The sequence below is a fragment of the Falco biarmicus genome, chromosome 12 (genome assembly GCF_023638135.1).
Source record: "Falco biarmicus isolate bFalBia1 chromosome 12, bFalBia1.pri, whole genome shotgun sequence".
Lineage (NCBI taxonomy): Eukaryota > Metazoa > Chordata > Aves > Falconiformes > Falconidae > Falco > Falco biarmicus.
Window position 1 is genome coordinate 8,609,244 of NC_079299.1, and position 12,793 is coordinate 8,622,036.

The 12,793-nt window shown below is 40.7% G+C and overlaps 1 protein-coding gene across 1 annotated transcript in view; it reads right to left on the minus strand.

Annotated features, from left to right (window-relative positions):
* Nucleotides 1-12,490, minus strand: part of LYPLAL1 (lysophospholipase like 1) — a 29,069-nt gene extending 16,579 nt beyond the window's left edge. The window contains exons 1-2 of the mRNA XM_056356921.1: nucleotides 12,334-12,490; nucleotides 7,570-7,669 (exon numbers count right to left, since the gene is read on the minus strand). Coding sequence (XP_056212896.1) covers nucleotides 7,570-7,669; nucleotides 12,334-12,418 — 185 coding nt within the window. The 5' untranslated portion in view covers nucleotides 12,419-12,490. The remainder of the gene's footprint in view (nucleotides 1-7,569; nucleotides 7,670-12,333) is intronic.
* Between the last annotated feature and the right edge of the window lie 303 nt (nucleotides 12,491-12,793).

Genomic DNA, 12,793 nt, shown 5'->3' on the forward strand with positions numbered 1-12,793 from the left:
TATATCCTGTAATATCTCTTGTCAGTTTTTATCAATCTTTCAGTCTTTTAAACATGTTCAAGTAGAAATAATTTTCACTCTTGATTTCACTGCAAAGTCTCAAAGTAATATGGATCACACAAGTTTTCACAAACTCAAGATAGGGTAGCTTCTGCCAATGTGAGTTATGTACTAATGATGAAAATATCATGAAAGCAGGAAGCAACAACACTATCTTCGTCCACTTTCCTTGAGCACATATTAAATACTCTAGACCTTAATCACATTTAGAATTGTGCTAAATAGTTTGACATTCTCGTAACAGAAGTGGAGAGCAAACAAATGATGCTACACAAGGTTCAAATTCAGATCTAAAGCCGCACCAAATTCTGCCTCCAGAATGATGCTATTAGCATAGCAATTCACATAAAACTACAGGTGTTTTTGTTCATTATCCAATAAATCACTGTCCCTGTGCAACGTTTTAAGTTAAAAGACAAGTGAGCATTGCTAGCTGCTTTAAATAAGAAACATAAGAGTAGCAGACAGCACATTGATAAATAGTAAATATTCTTCCCCCAGCAATTTCTCCTGATGCACAATGGTATCACTGCCTTCACATTCAGCACTGTGATCACCCTGCTAACGCAGTCGCATAAACCCCAGACCACTGGAGCTGGCTTACAGCTTTCTTTAAGTTCCAGACAGAACTTCCTGAGATGTCAGACAGAACTCAGAATTTATAGTGAAGTTAGGCTTCAAAATTCAAAGAAAGAAAGATCACATTTTTTTAAATTCTCACTTTTGCTTCCTTCCCAAACCCATCTCCTCTCAGGAGGCACAAAGTCGCATGAGACAGTGTAACATCATCTTTTGGAAGACTACGTATCCCTTTGAGGAAATCTACAGAGCACGCTGCTGGACTGCTTAAGCTCTGCTTTACTCCACTCTGGTCAGACCCCACCTGGAGTGCTGCGTTCAGCTCTGGAACCCTCAGCGCTGGAAGGACATGGACCTGTTCAAGCAGGTCCAGAGGAGGGCCACGAAAACGATCAGAGGGATGGAACACCTCTCCTATGAAGACAGGCTGAGAGAGTTGGGCTTGTTCACACTGGAGGAGAAAAGACTCTGCGGAGACGTTATCACAGCCTTTCACTATTTACAGGGGGACTATAACATGGGGACAAACTTTTTATCACGCCCTGTTGCGATAGGACAAGAGGCAATGATTTTAAACTAAAAGAGGGTAGACTTAGACTAGATATAAGGCAGACATTTTTTCCAATGAGGGTAGTGAAACACTGGAACAGTTGGAAGGTTGCCCAGAGAAGTAGTAGATGCCCCATTCCTGGGAACATTCAAGGTCACATTGGATGGAGGCTCTGAGCAACCTGACCTAGCTGAAGACGTCCCTGCTTACTGCAGGGGGGGTGGACTAGATGGCTTTTAAGGGTCCCTTCCAACCCAAACCGTTCTACGATTCTAGAAGCAAAGCTTGACTCCCTTACAGCTGATGGGAGGTTTTTCCAATGAAAGCAAAGTTACTCCCCTGTGACAAATTCTCTCCTAGCATATTCTCACTGCTGATACTAGTACACTGCAACAGAAAATCTAGTTCATAATTCTGCTTTTTAATTCTCACTGTCTGCTTGAACCAGAAAATGTTAAAAGAAAAAGGAGGGAAGGCAGAGAATCCATCTACTCAAATCAGAAGTGTAATTCAAAGCTCTAGTGCAAGTTATATCTTATGTTAAAACTGATGTTCAATGTACCTTAACAATGAAGTTTTGCAATATGGTAACAGAACATAAGATGCAAATTCAAACAGCTTAAAATTGGAAGTACACTTAAAATTAAAAAAATGAAGGCAAGAGTCATTTCCATGAGGAGCAATTTTGGCTGTTCCGGAGAAAAGGCTGTGCCTGTTCACACAACCACATACAAATGCTTTTGATAGTTGTTCTGGATGTATATTGTGTGAAATGACAGCTAACTGAGCTGGTGCAGAATGGTTACCTGAAGAAATACTAAGTTGATAGTTTCTGTTACTTGGGACAAGGAAGCGCAATAGAAGCCAAAACAAGACTCAGCAGGACAAATTCTGCGTTTGCTCCGGTTTCTTTGTTGGGTTGGTATTGGGGTTTTTTTGGGGGTGTGCGTGAATGTAAATTGTGGGGATTTGTACTAATCATTGAAATAGCACTATTGTTATGGTTGAGAAGACCATAAATGACCTTTTCTGCACACTTCCAGTTCCTCAGCAACCAGCAAATAGTGGCTGCTTTATGAATTCACTGAAGGTAAGTGGCAAGAGGCAAACCAGGGTCCAATGTGAATCAGTTCTCCATTATGGGGTTTGTAAGACACTCTGGGATTCAAAGTGGTATCTTTCACACAGTGATGGCAAACAACACTGAGGATGGATGAATGACAGTAGGTAAACACCCCCCCCCCCAAAAAAAAAAAAAAAAGACAGCAAAGCGAGAGCACAGAATGACACAACTCAGAACACCCAACTGCTTGCTGGAATAGCCATATAAAAACCACTGTCTCCAATTCTGTCCTGGAAAACAGTTGAGAGAAGAAAAACAAGAGGAAAGATGTCTAAGAGCATGATGTAGTTAATGGGATCAGAAATCCAAGATTATTGCTATTATGTTCTACTTTGTTTTCCCCAAGCATGACTGAAGTATCTCTGACAACTGTTTATTGCATTCCACATGTTATTTAGAATATGATGTAACCCTTACATGTATGCATATTCATGTTTTCCTCACCTAATGCAAGAGGAAAAGTAAAAGGAAAATATGAAGTTCATTCAAGCATGCTTCCATCATTATTATGCAAATATGTTAAATTTCTACTTACAAAAGGAGATGAAAGAACCACCCCATGACACCAACCAAAACCCTTTCGATTTGTCCTTCAAACGTCCACCTCTAAAAAGACTTCTTTGTGTGAAATTTATGAATGAGGTTAGGGCTTACAAATGTGAAGGATTAATAACATTCGCTTGAGCCAAAAATAGTATGATAGGCACCATGCACGCTCCCCTACACAGCTCCACCAATCCATCTCCAGTCTGACCTGCAGTACCCCTGCTGCTTTTCCCGTCCTGGGCCTCTCACAAGTAGAGACTGCCAATGTAGCTGCATGGTGCCAAACTGTCTGGTGGTTTTGCAATATAGCCAAATGGGGACTACGATGAGATGAAACTCATTTCCACCCATATGCTGAGCAAAGATGTGAACTTAGGTGAAAGGATGGAGTACCAGGCCATATAATGCTGAGCAGTCCTTACCAGCCACTTACTTAGAGACAAGGGAAATTAGAGTAAATTGGGAAAAAACCCCAACTAGACAACAAACTCTGCATAGAGACTTATTGGCCACAGAAAGATGTGTTGAGTGAATGTCAAAAAGATCCACAAAATAGCCCAAGAAGTATTTATAGTTTACTTTCTGACTTGCAGAAGAGGAAGACTGTCAGAATGGAATGCTAGACAACGCAAAGAATCTTTGACCTAGATTTTTTGAGGGAATTATAGAAGGTAAGGTATACTTATTAAAATAAGTGGAGCCTAAATGGTTTTAACTTTACCACGTTAGCTCCTGCAATGCCAATTTAAACTATCACTTTCTATTAAAAAAAAAAAAAAAAAAAGGAGGTTAAATTGGGTGGTATTCAGTTCTGATTTAGACACTCAATAGAAACCTAATGTTTAAGTCACAGTTGTAGCAGCTGAAACAGTATTTAAAGCTGCAGCCATCCTGACCCAAATAAAAAAGGAAAAAGGAAACCCTTTCCTTTAAAACTATTACTGTAGACGTGGCTTTAGGGATTGCATCAGCTGCTAGGGCTACAATTTGAGCTTCTTATTTTTAATTAAAGATATACATCAGCATTAAAAGGGAGAGGAAATAGAATTCTGCTGTGTTTAACAAGTTTAATCGATGTACAGAAGCACCGATCTTAAAAGAAAGGTGAAGTTAAAAGAACAACCTATTAAAACAAGTTCTCTACTCATTTTTTAGTATTCCAGTTGCCTACATTACAGAGAAAAAACAAAACCTCCCTAAGAAATGTCAAAAAGTTTTACTTGTAAAAAAATGTGCATGCCCCAGCTACATGAACTTCCAAACATATTCCAAATTCAGTGTTCACTACTCTGACTACATCACGCTGAGACTTCAAATCCACATATTTTTTCCTTTTTCATCTAAACATGCTTTTTACCATAAGCATTTTAATGAGAAAGTTTGCAAGTTTTTCCTTTTTTTTAAATAGTAAATCGTACTATCTACATTCTGTTATTTTTGCTCAGGAAAACCAAACATGAGACTCACAGGACCTTCCAAAGTGATGGGGGCAAGTGTGAGAAAGTGTTGCAAATATTTTACCTGTCCAGGGGACATCTGGTGATCATTCTCTACACAGACCCTGCACATTACAAAAATGATTAAAGAAAATAAGTCTTTTTTTAAAAAAAAAAAGTGTAACTTTTTACAGAAACCTAGAGAACAGTAAAAAATAGTTTTATAAAAGTAGTCCAGTAGTGTTCTAATGCTTTTACCTTTAAAATGGAAGTATCCTCTCAAGTGTTTGCCAAAATCAATGCTAACGAAGTCAGTGAATATGTTTGAACATTCTTCTAGGTTATATGCTAGGCTGATTTTCCAAAATAATTTTCAAACATATTGACTCTTCAATCAAAACATGTCTGAACCCCTGATGTTGTAGTAAACGAAAAATATGTATGCTTCAGTGCCTGGGATAAAATCTAAACAAAACATAAAGAGAAACCCCAAGCATCCTCCACAAAAAAAAAAAAAAAAAAAAATAATGTTTAATTTGTTGAAAAATGTGAATCCCACTGCTTTACAGAACTCCAAGACAGGTGAAGAATGTACAAGACCAAATCTATAGATCTATCAGCAGAATTATATCCATCAAAAAAGTGAAGAGGTATTCCTGACCTGCAGTTTATCCTGCCAGAGCCTCTAGTGTTGCAGTTATAGCATCAAACCTGCTTTTACTGGCATAACTACTTTGACAGAAAGCATTCAATGTGTATGTGGTAAGTTATGCTGGAAAAGACAGGAGTTTATAAAGTATGAACTACATCCACATGAACAGTATTATGCCAGAAGAGCACATTAGCCAAGCAATCCTAGTATGGTCTTGCCTAACTTCAGGCTTTTCTTTGATTTCATCATCAGTGTAAAAACCTGCTGGCAAGCTTTTGCACTCTGCTCCTATAATTGACAATGCAGTGGCAGGTTGTGCCACCCACAGAGTCTCTCACTCACATCAGTGTAGCTTTCCACCAGCATATCACTCTGTCTCTGCGCAATTAAAGACTGGATCAGAAACTTCTTCATCATATCTGCACACTCATAACTGTGTATCTATAGGTCTCATTATCAAGGACTCTGAATTTCCCTGCTGGTGCCAGAAGCATTTGGAATTCTTATCAAAACATACACACACACAAAATCAGACCATATATTCAAGTTCCTAATGCAGATACAGCTATTTTAATGTCTGCCATTCAAGCCTGGATGTTCTAGGCCCCGTTTTTCCTTTCTGTGGAAGAAAGGAGAGCAACCATTACAAATGTGTCAAAAAGCATAGCGTGTTTTGGACTTGAATACCAAAACAACATGAAATGGATCTGTAAAGGCTTGTTATTTCTGTTTCAATCAATAACACGTATCTTCACAAACTTCACTCCAACATCGCTGCAAACAGTGGCACATTACTGTAGTTAAGGGCATCTGTTTTATTTCATTATGTCAGCTAATGGTGCTTATCAGCAGAGGGCTGTACACTAATACTCCCAACGTACTTCATATTGCCAGTCAAAGACAAACAGTGTGGGTATTTTTTGTTCCTCGAATATACAGCTTTTCACAGTTTTGCTAAAAATCACTTCAGAATCACCTCATACATGACCTCTATCTGCTCTAGTGAAGAACAAGAGCAACCCCAACTTAAAAAAGAAAGAGTATGGAACTGTTTATTCACATCTTTTAAGTACAACACTACCTTTCTTCCCATTTGTTTACCAAAGTATTTAAATCCAAAGTCTTAAGATATAAACAAATTACCCACAAAAGCCACTCACTTGAGTCAGGAGATCTTCCTGGTTAATCATTTATACATAGTTTACATCTGTAGTTATCCAAAGAAACCAAAATAAATAAGAGAAGGACTGGACCCCAGAAATGCAGTGAAATGGAAAAGCAAAGCACTGGCCTAACAGATGTGGTCTGAGGTGTTCTGGTAACATGAAGAAAAATCATTTCATAGGGAAACAAAACTTCCTGCATTTCTCCAGTACCTGCTGTATTGACAGGAAAGAAATGGGGCCCATCACTATATGTCATGTGCCACTGATAACTCTAGCATTACTTTAGCCTGTCATCAATAAAGTAACGATCACGTTATTTACAGAAAATCACATTCCCTACCTAACACAAACCACACTGCTTCAAAGACTTCCACTCACAGGGTTGATTTTTCTGGAACACAGTGACTACATTCACACTGCAATCTCTCAATTGCTTTTCCTGCCTAAGTAGATCATAAAAATACATGGTCAAGGAAAGTGTAGTGAGTGCCAGACAAAATCTGCTATTATACTCGTTTATACCCTCCAAGAAATTTCTTCTGACTTTCAAACCTCTGTACCTCGAAAGTCTGTGTAGAATGTCACAATTTCCTTCTCCTTTCAGCATGCATCCACACTTACGCACAAATTCAGAGAGAAACTTAAGCCCCATTACCTTTCAAGGAAACATTTTCCTAACATAGAGCCACAGACACCTTAAAAATGAATTTATAGTAAGAAAAATCAAACATCTCTGAAATATAAGTCCATGTCTTTAACAGCTAATATGGAGGTAGGTGTCCAATTTTTAGCCTTTACATTTGACCTCATTAACTTTCCGATTCCCAGGGGTAAGCATTTTTATCTGTATTTCCAGTCTACCACTGGACATACAAGTGCCATTTAATAAGAACTGTTCCTACAGCAAAAGTTGAACTAAATTCTCTTTGAAACAGTTGGGTCAGGATTAAAAGTAGAAGAAATGTGTAATTTTAAACTCCCGATCCTTTCTCCAGCAGCTGAAGATCTTTCACATCCCACTTGCCAAAAAGACCTACCACCTTCAGAACTGAAACCTGGCATTAAATACAAAAGAATAGTTTAGTGGTTAATAATTTATGGATGTTAATGTAAGTCAGACTGTGATCCAGAACATGGCTCTGTAATGCCATTACAACACACATTGGAGTATCTTCTTCTATTTATATCAAGGAGATGGAAAGACACTATGAGGACAATACCTGAAATTGAGTTAGAGACTGTGACTTCTACAAAATCTTAACCATTTAGAATCTTAACGACCTAAAATCATAGCACCTGGGCAGCAATGCACTGCTGAGCTTCAGTTTTGCCAAAAAGCACACACATGAAAAAGAAGAAGGAAGTGTTACAACAGTCTGTACCAATACTCACAAGCATATTTTACAGTACTGGAATAGAGAAATTTAATCCTACAGTTAAAATATATTAAACAATACCTGGCAGGAGCCGTTGGGTAAATTACTTTTATATGTTGGAAAGCCATGTCTTGATTCAAAATTTGTTTTATCCATGCTCTTGCTCCTTGGCCAGTATCACCTGTATCACAGAAAAGAGTACAACAAGAATTATTCTGTGCATTTAGCAAGAAAACTAGACAATGTCAAATATATTTACATGAGACTGACCTGATTTCCAAATCACAGTGTAAATCCTCCAAAATGCTAGAAGAGAACTTTCTAGAAAACCTTAACACCCTTCCCAATGAAGATGGACTCAAAACTTCCTAGAAACAGACTACTTTAAAGGTCCCACAGCATTAAGTTTAATAAATGCTTTACTACATCCAATGGCTTAAGCACATCCTAATCAGGCACAAGGCCTTACCTCTTACTTGTAGCTCACCTTATTTGCTGGTAACAGTGATATAAAATACTGATGAACATCTTAAGAAGGAAGATAAAACCTGCTGCTCCCATTAGAAAAGATAAGTTACTTTTAACACAGAATTTTATTTTAACCCACTTCAAAACCTAGTCAAGAGCAAGACAAAGGATCTTCACATTATTGTAATTATGCTGACATTACACACAGGCTTAAGAGAAGCATCAAACACTCCCAATGTTTTGTGAAAGTGATCAAGAGATGAGTTTGGGTTAAAAGTATCTGGCAGGCTCCTCCAAAACCTTAGTCCCACAGTTCTGTTTGAAAGCTTGTTGAGATCTGACTGTGTATTTTTTCCTAGTCAGATTATAGCCTAGACCAAGTCAGATTATAGCCAAATCCCTGCAGCCTGAAGTGCTATGCGTGGATATACAGGATAAATTCTTATGCAGACACTACATGTTTCTTTCAAACACACGCACACATATGTACACCAGAACTCACCTCTGCATCACTGTATCCTCAACCGTAACTTGCCACCCTGCTTGAACAGCATGCACACACAAGTCTCCAGTAAGAGTTAAACAATGCTTTAAGCTTGAAGAAACTGGACCATCAAGGAACATGGTTTACAGTTGGCAGTAATACAACATGTAGTAATGTTCAACCTAAACATTTGGTAGGGATTCAGCAAACAGGAGCTTCACTCCTGCAACTCTTACCATAGGGCTTTAGTCTTGTTTGAAGTTGGGGCTCCCACATATTATCAACTCATGTGCTAATCCGAGTTAAAAGTATTCTCTGTTACTTGTTCTCAAGTTGATCAGTTTGACTTTAGAACTCACCCTATTTTTTTCAACAAAATCACTGAACCACAAGAATTAAATGTCACTGCCCTACACCAGGCTTACTGCCACATCACACGGGTTCATCTGAACAATATCACATAAACATGATTTACTGTTATGATTGTAATTCCCCAACAGAGAAGATGAGTCTTTGCTTTAGCACTCAAACAAAATTCAGCTATCTTTATTTACACATACATTTAATGAATCTTCAGAATTAAAATAGAAGGCAACAAACGCAGCATTTTTTTCCTTTTGAGCCCAAATGGCATAACAATTAAGTTCTGCTTGACAAATACTCCGTGACAAATAAGCAACAGGGTTGCAAAACTGACACAAATCTTATTCTGTGCTAGGTTAAGCAGTAAAACCAAAGTTACATCTTTAACTGGATGCTTCAGAACACATTCCCATAACCACTTTGTTTATGTGAGTAGTATGGTCTGAAGTCCAAATAAACTTCTGATTCTTAGTAGACACTTTTCATCTGGAAGGGTTTCTTCATGGTTCCTTCACCAAATTTACGAATGATGCATCTTAAGGAGACTTGAATAAACATTTTTTTTTGTATACACACCTCTTTTTACAGTTAGAATACAGAAGTCTAGGCTTTGCAAATACTTGCACAGGACCAACCCTCAGGTAGGTCAACCTAAGCAACTATCTGAATGCTGGGACTTTGGTCTTTACAAACTCCTTAATGGTGCAGGATACATCTGTTATCCCAAATCTAGGTTTTTCACCCAGTATGCAAGAGCCGATCCACACACAGAGAAGAAATATTCGTTTATTGCATGTTTGTGCAGAGATGGGTTATAGGTGGTAATCCACAAAGTTAACACACCTCTTAACACACAGCATAACTTTTCATACACTTCAAAAAATTGTTTACAATCATGTTTAGACACACTTAATTCTCATTGATTCTCCTAAGTCTCATCTCCATTAAAAGTACAGTGGGTTTTTTTTTAACCCTGCACTTCTGTAATGAGGGGGCTTTGTTAGTAGTGGGCTCTCAAGGGTGGATCTTTAGTATGCCAATTAGAACAGCTTACACATAGTTCCAGTAATTTTCTGTTTAGTCACATTAACCATTTGGTTGTCCTTGAGCTTTTCTTGTTGTGCCCCAGCTTGACATATTTATGGTGTCTGTTCCTTCTCCCAAGGCCATGTTTTGTTAACTGTTTGTAAGGATTTAAATATTATCCTCTTTTTTTTTCAAATTCTTTCTTTTCATTATAGATGTTTACTTTTTTGTTTTTCCTTCTTTCTTTTTAAATTAATTCTGATATCACATCTTTTATTACTCACAATTCCTAAGCTTTGCCAGTATCAGCAGAAACATTTACAGTTAAGGAAGCTACTTAGTCCATGAAAAGTTCATAGAAAACTCATTAAGAAAGAGAAAATTTAACTATGACCTTCTGTGTGTCAAGAAGGTCCCATGGTCCAAATGTTCTGCAGCCGCTGTGAGCACTTGCATACAGAGGTAATGCATTTTGATTTGGTAAGAATAGAATTTGGAAGTGAGGAAGAAATGAGAGGCAACTTTGACACCAAAGAAGACCAAACAACTTTCTGAAAGGTTTGTCTTTCAGTTTGTTCTTAAGATTCTGGCATCATATGCTTTCCTGGACTCTACTAAAGAATGTCAAACAATGCACAGACAGTTCTGCTTAGTCTGCTTACAAACCTGAAACAGACTGATGACAGAATTATCTTTTCCCCTTCCTCAAGTAAAATATGAATTATTTTCCTTTCAAATATAGCTTGAATTTATTTCTATACAAAATTTAAACTTAACATGTAACACGTTGATTGGATATTAGGAAAAGTTTCTTCAACAAAAGGTGGAAGAGGCTGTCAAGCACTGGAACAGGCTGCCCAGGGAAGTGCTTGAGTCACCATCCCTCGAGGTATTTAACAGACATGTAGATGTGGTGCTTCAGGACATGGTTTAGTGGTAGACTTGGCAGTGCTAGGGTAATGGTTGGACTTGATGATCTTAGAAGGTATTTTCCAACCTAAACACTTCTATGCAACATGAAAAGTTGTAAACTTAAGTCTAAAAAATTATTATACATTTGTTATGTCCATCTGCCTTCCCTGCTGAGCTACCAAGTGGATCCTCTAACTAAATTTGATGTACAGTACCAGAAATCTTCTAATATTTTTCTATACCGTTTTGCATTCACATTCTCCACTTGTTATAATTTGTCTGGAGCAAGCATTATGAACAAAATGGATCCATGCCATTTGACTGCCACTTTCCATCATAAGCGCTCTACAGAAGGTTTACAATTCAGGTTTACAGGCCAGCCCACAGCAACAGCACTGTGGCTATTTCTGTTTTAAATTTTGTTCTGCGGAACTGCTAAACAAAACCAAATAAAAGCATCCTTGTACTTCCCCACTGCAAACATTATGAATGAAATTGTATCAAAAACGAAAAATTGTAGAGTACTTTAACCACATGTGGAATCAACCTCTAACCATAATCTTCCCTTACTCCTCCAACATGAGAGAAAATCATTTCCTCAAGCATTAAAGCATTAGCATTAACAAGAAGGCTGAACACATCTTAGGAACTCTTTCACTTTCATTCTTTAAGTCACAGAATTTGAGAAAAGCAAATTATAAAAATGAAACTAATAAACATATCCATCTTTGTTAAACTAAACAGAAGCATCAGCTTAGGAGAAATGCACTGGAAGAGCTGAGCATTTGCCACACACACGTGAACAGCTCAACAAAACTGATTCCCAAGGCCTTGATCTGATAAAGACCAAGTATTACTGTTGTTCTTTAAGTCGTGTGGGCTTTGTTGTTGTTATGTAGCAAGTTAGAAATAACCTTTTAAGAAAAACAAACAAACACAGCACACAGGCCCCTCCTGCCCTCAGACCAGTCCCCTTCTGCAGGTGGTGGCCACTCCTGAGAGCAGCCAGCCCAACACCGGCTCTCAAAAGGTGACAACAGTGCTCTCAGTCTGATCCTAAACACGCCAGGAGCAATTTTAAGCGTGAAAATCACTCTTCGCTTGTGGCCGCCCTTAGAGGGGAGGAATTAAAAGGGGTCTTCTGGAACAGGGCCGTGCTCCCGGCAGATCAAGCCAGGCTGGTGTCTAACGGCACCGCCCTCAAACACGCCCCACAGACCCTCCCGGGGCCCAGGGCCCCGAGCGCCGCACACCCCCTGCCCAAGGAGGGCTCCTTCTCACGGCCAGCGCCGCGCCGTCCCCCGGGCCGGCTGCAGCCGCAGGGACAGGGACCCCTCACGTCCCTTCCCCTCGCCTCGCAGCCGCGCCGAGCCCGACAGCCGCCGTGGCGGCCGGCCCGTCCCGCTGACCGCCTCACGCAGCGCCGCGCACCGAGGGGTCGCCCCGGCCTCCCCTCTGCGCACCGGCGGGGGCGGCGGCAGCGGCAGGCACCCCGGCCCCGCCGGCCTGCCCCGGGCGGCGCCCTGCGCCCTTCCCCGGCGCCAAGCCCCGAGCCCCGGCCCCGCCGCGGGGTAGGAGGGGAGAGAAGCCACCTGAGCCGTGCAGGAAGATGAGGGAGGCGGTGTGCCTGCCCGCGGGGGACACTACGCTCCTCTGCAGCGCGCCCGGCGCCGCCATACCCAGCGCTCTCCTCCTCCTCCGGGCCCGGCCCTGCCGGTAGCGCGGCCCGCCGCGCCGGCGCAGAGCGGCCCGCCGCCCGCAGCGCCCCGCCGCCGGGCCGGGAGGGACCCCGGGGCCGCCTCCCGCGCCTCGCCCCGCGGCCCGGTCCCCTGGGCCCGCTCTGCTCAGGCGCCGCTGCCCTCAGGAGCGGCTCCCAGCCCCAACCCAGCAAGCTGCTCACGCTCAGTGCCGTGCCCTGTCTCCAAAGCCTATTTATAGAAAACACTGTCTCTCTACAGACCCCATATGTAGAAATGCCGTATGGTGGGCAAACCGCGGATCAAACCGTAAAAGGGGGGGGTCGACCCTCTCATCTTCTCATAGGTGTTTGGA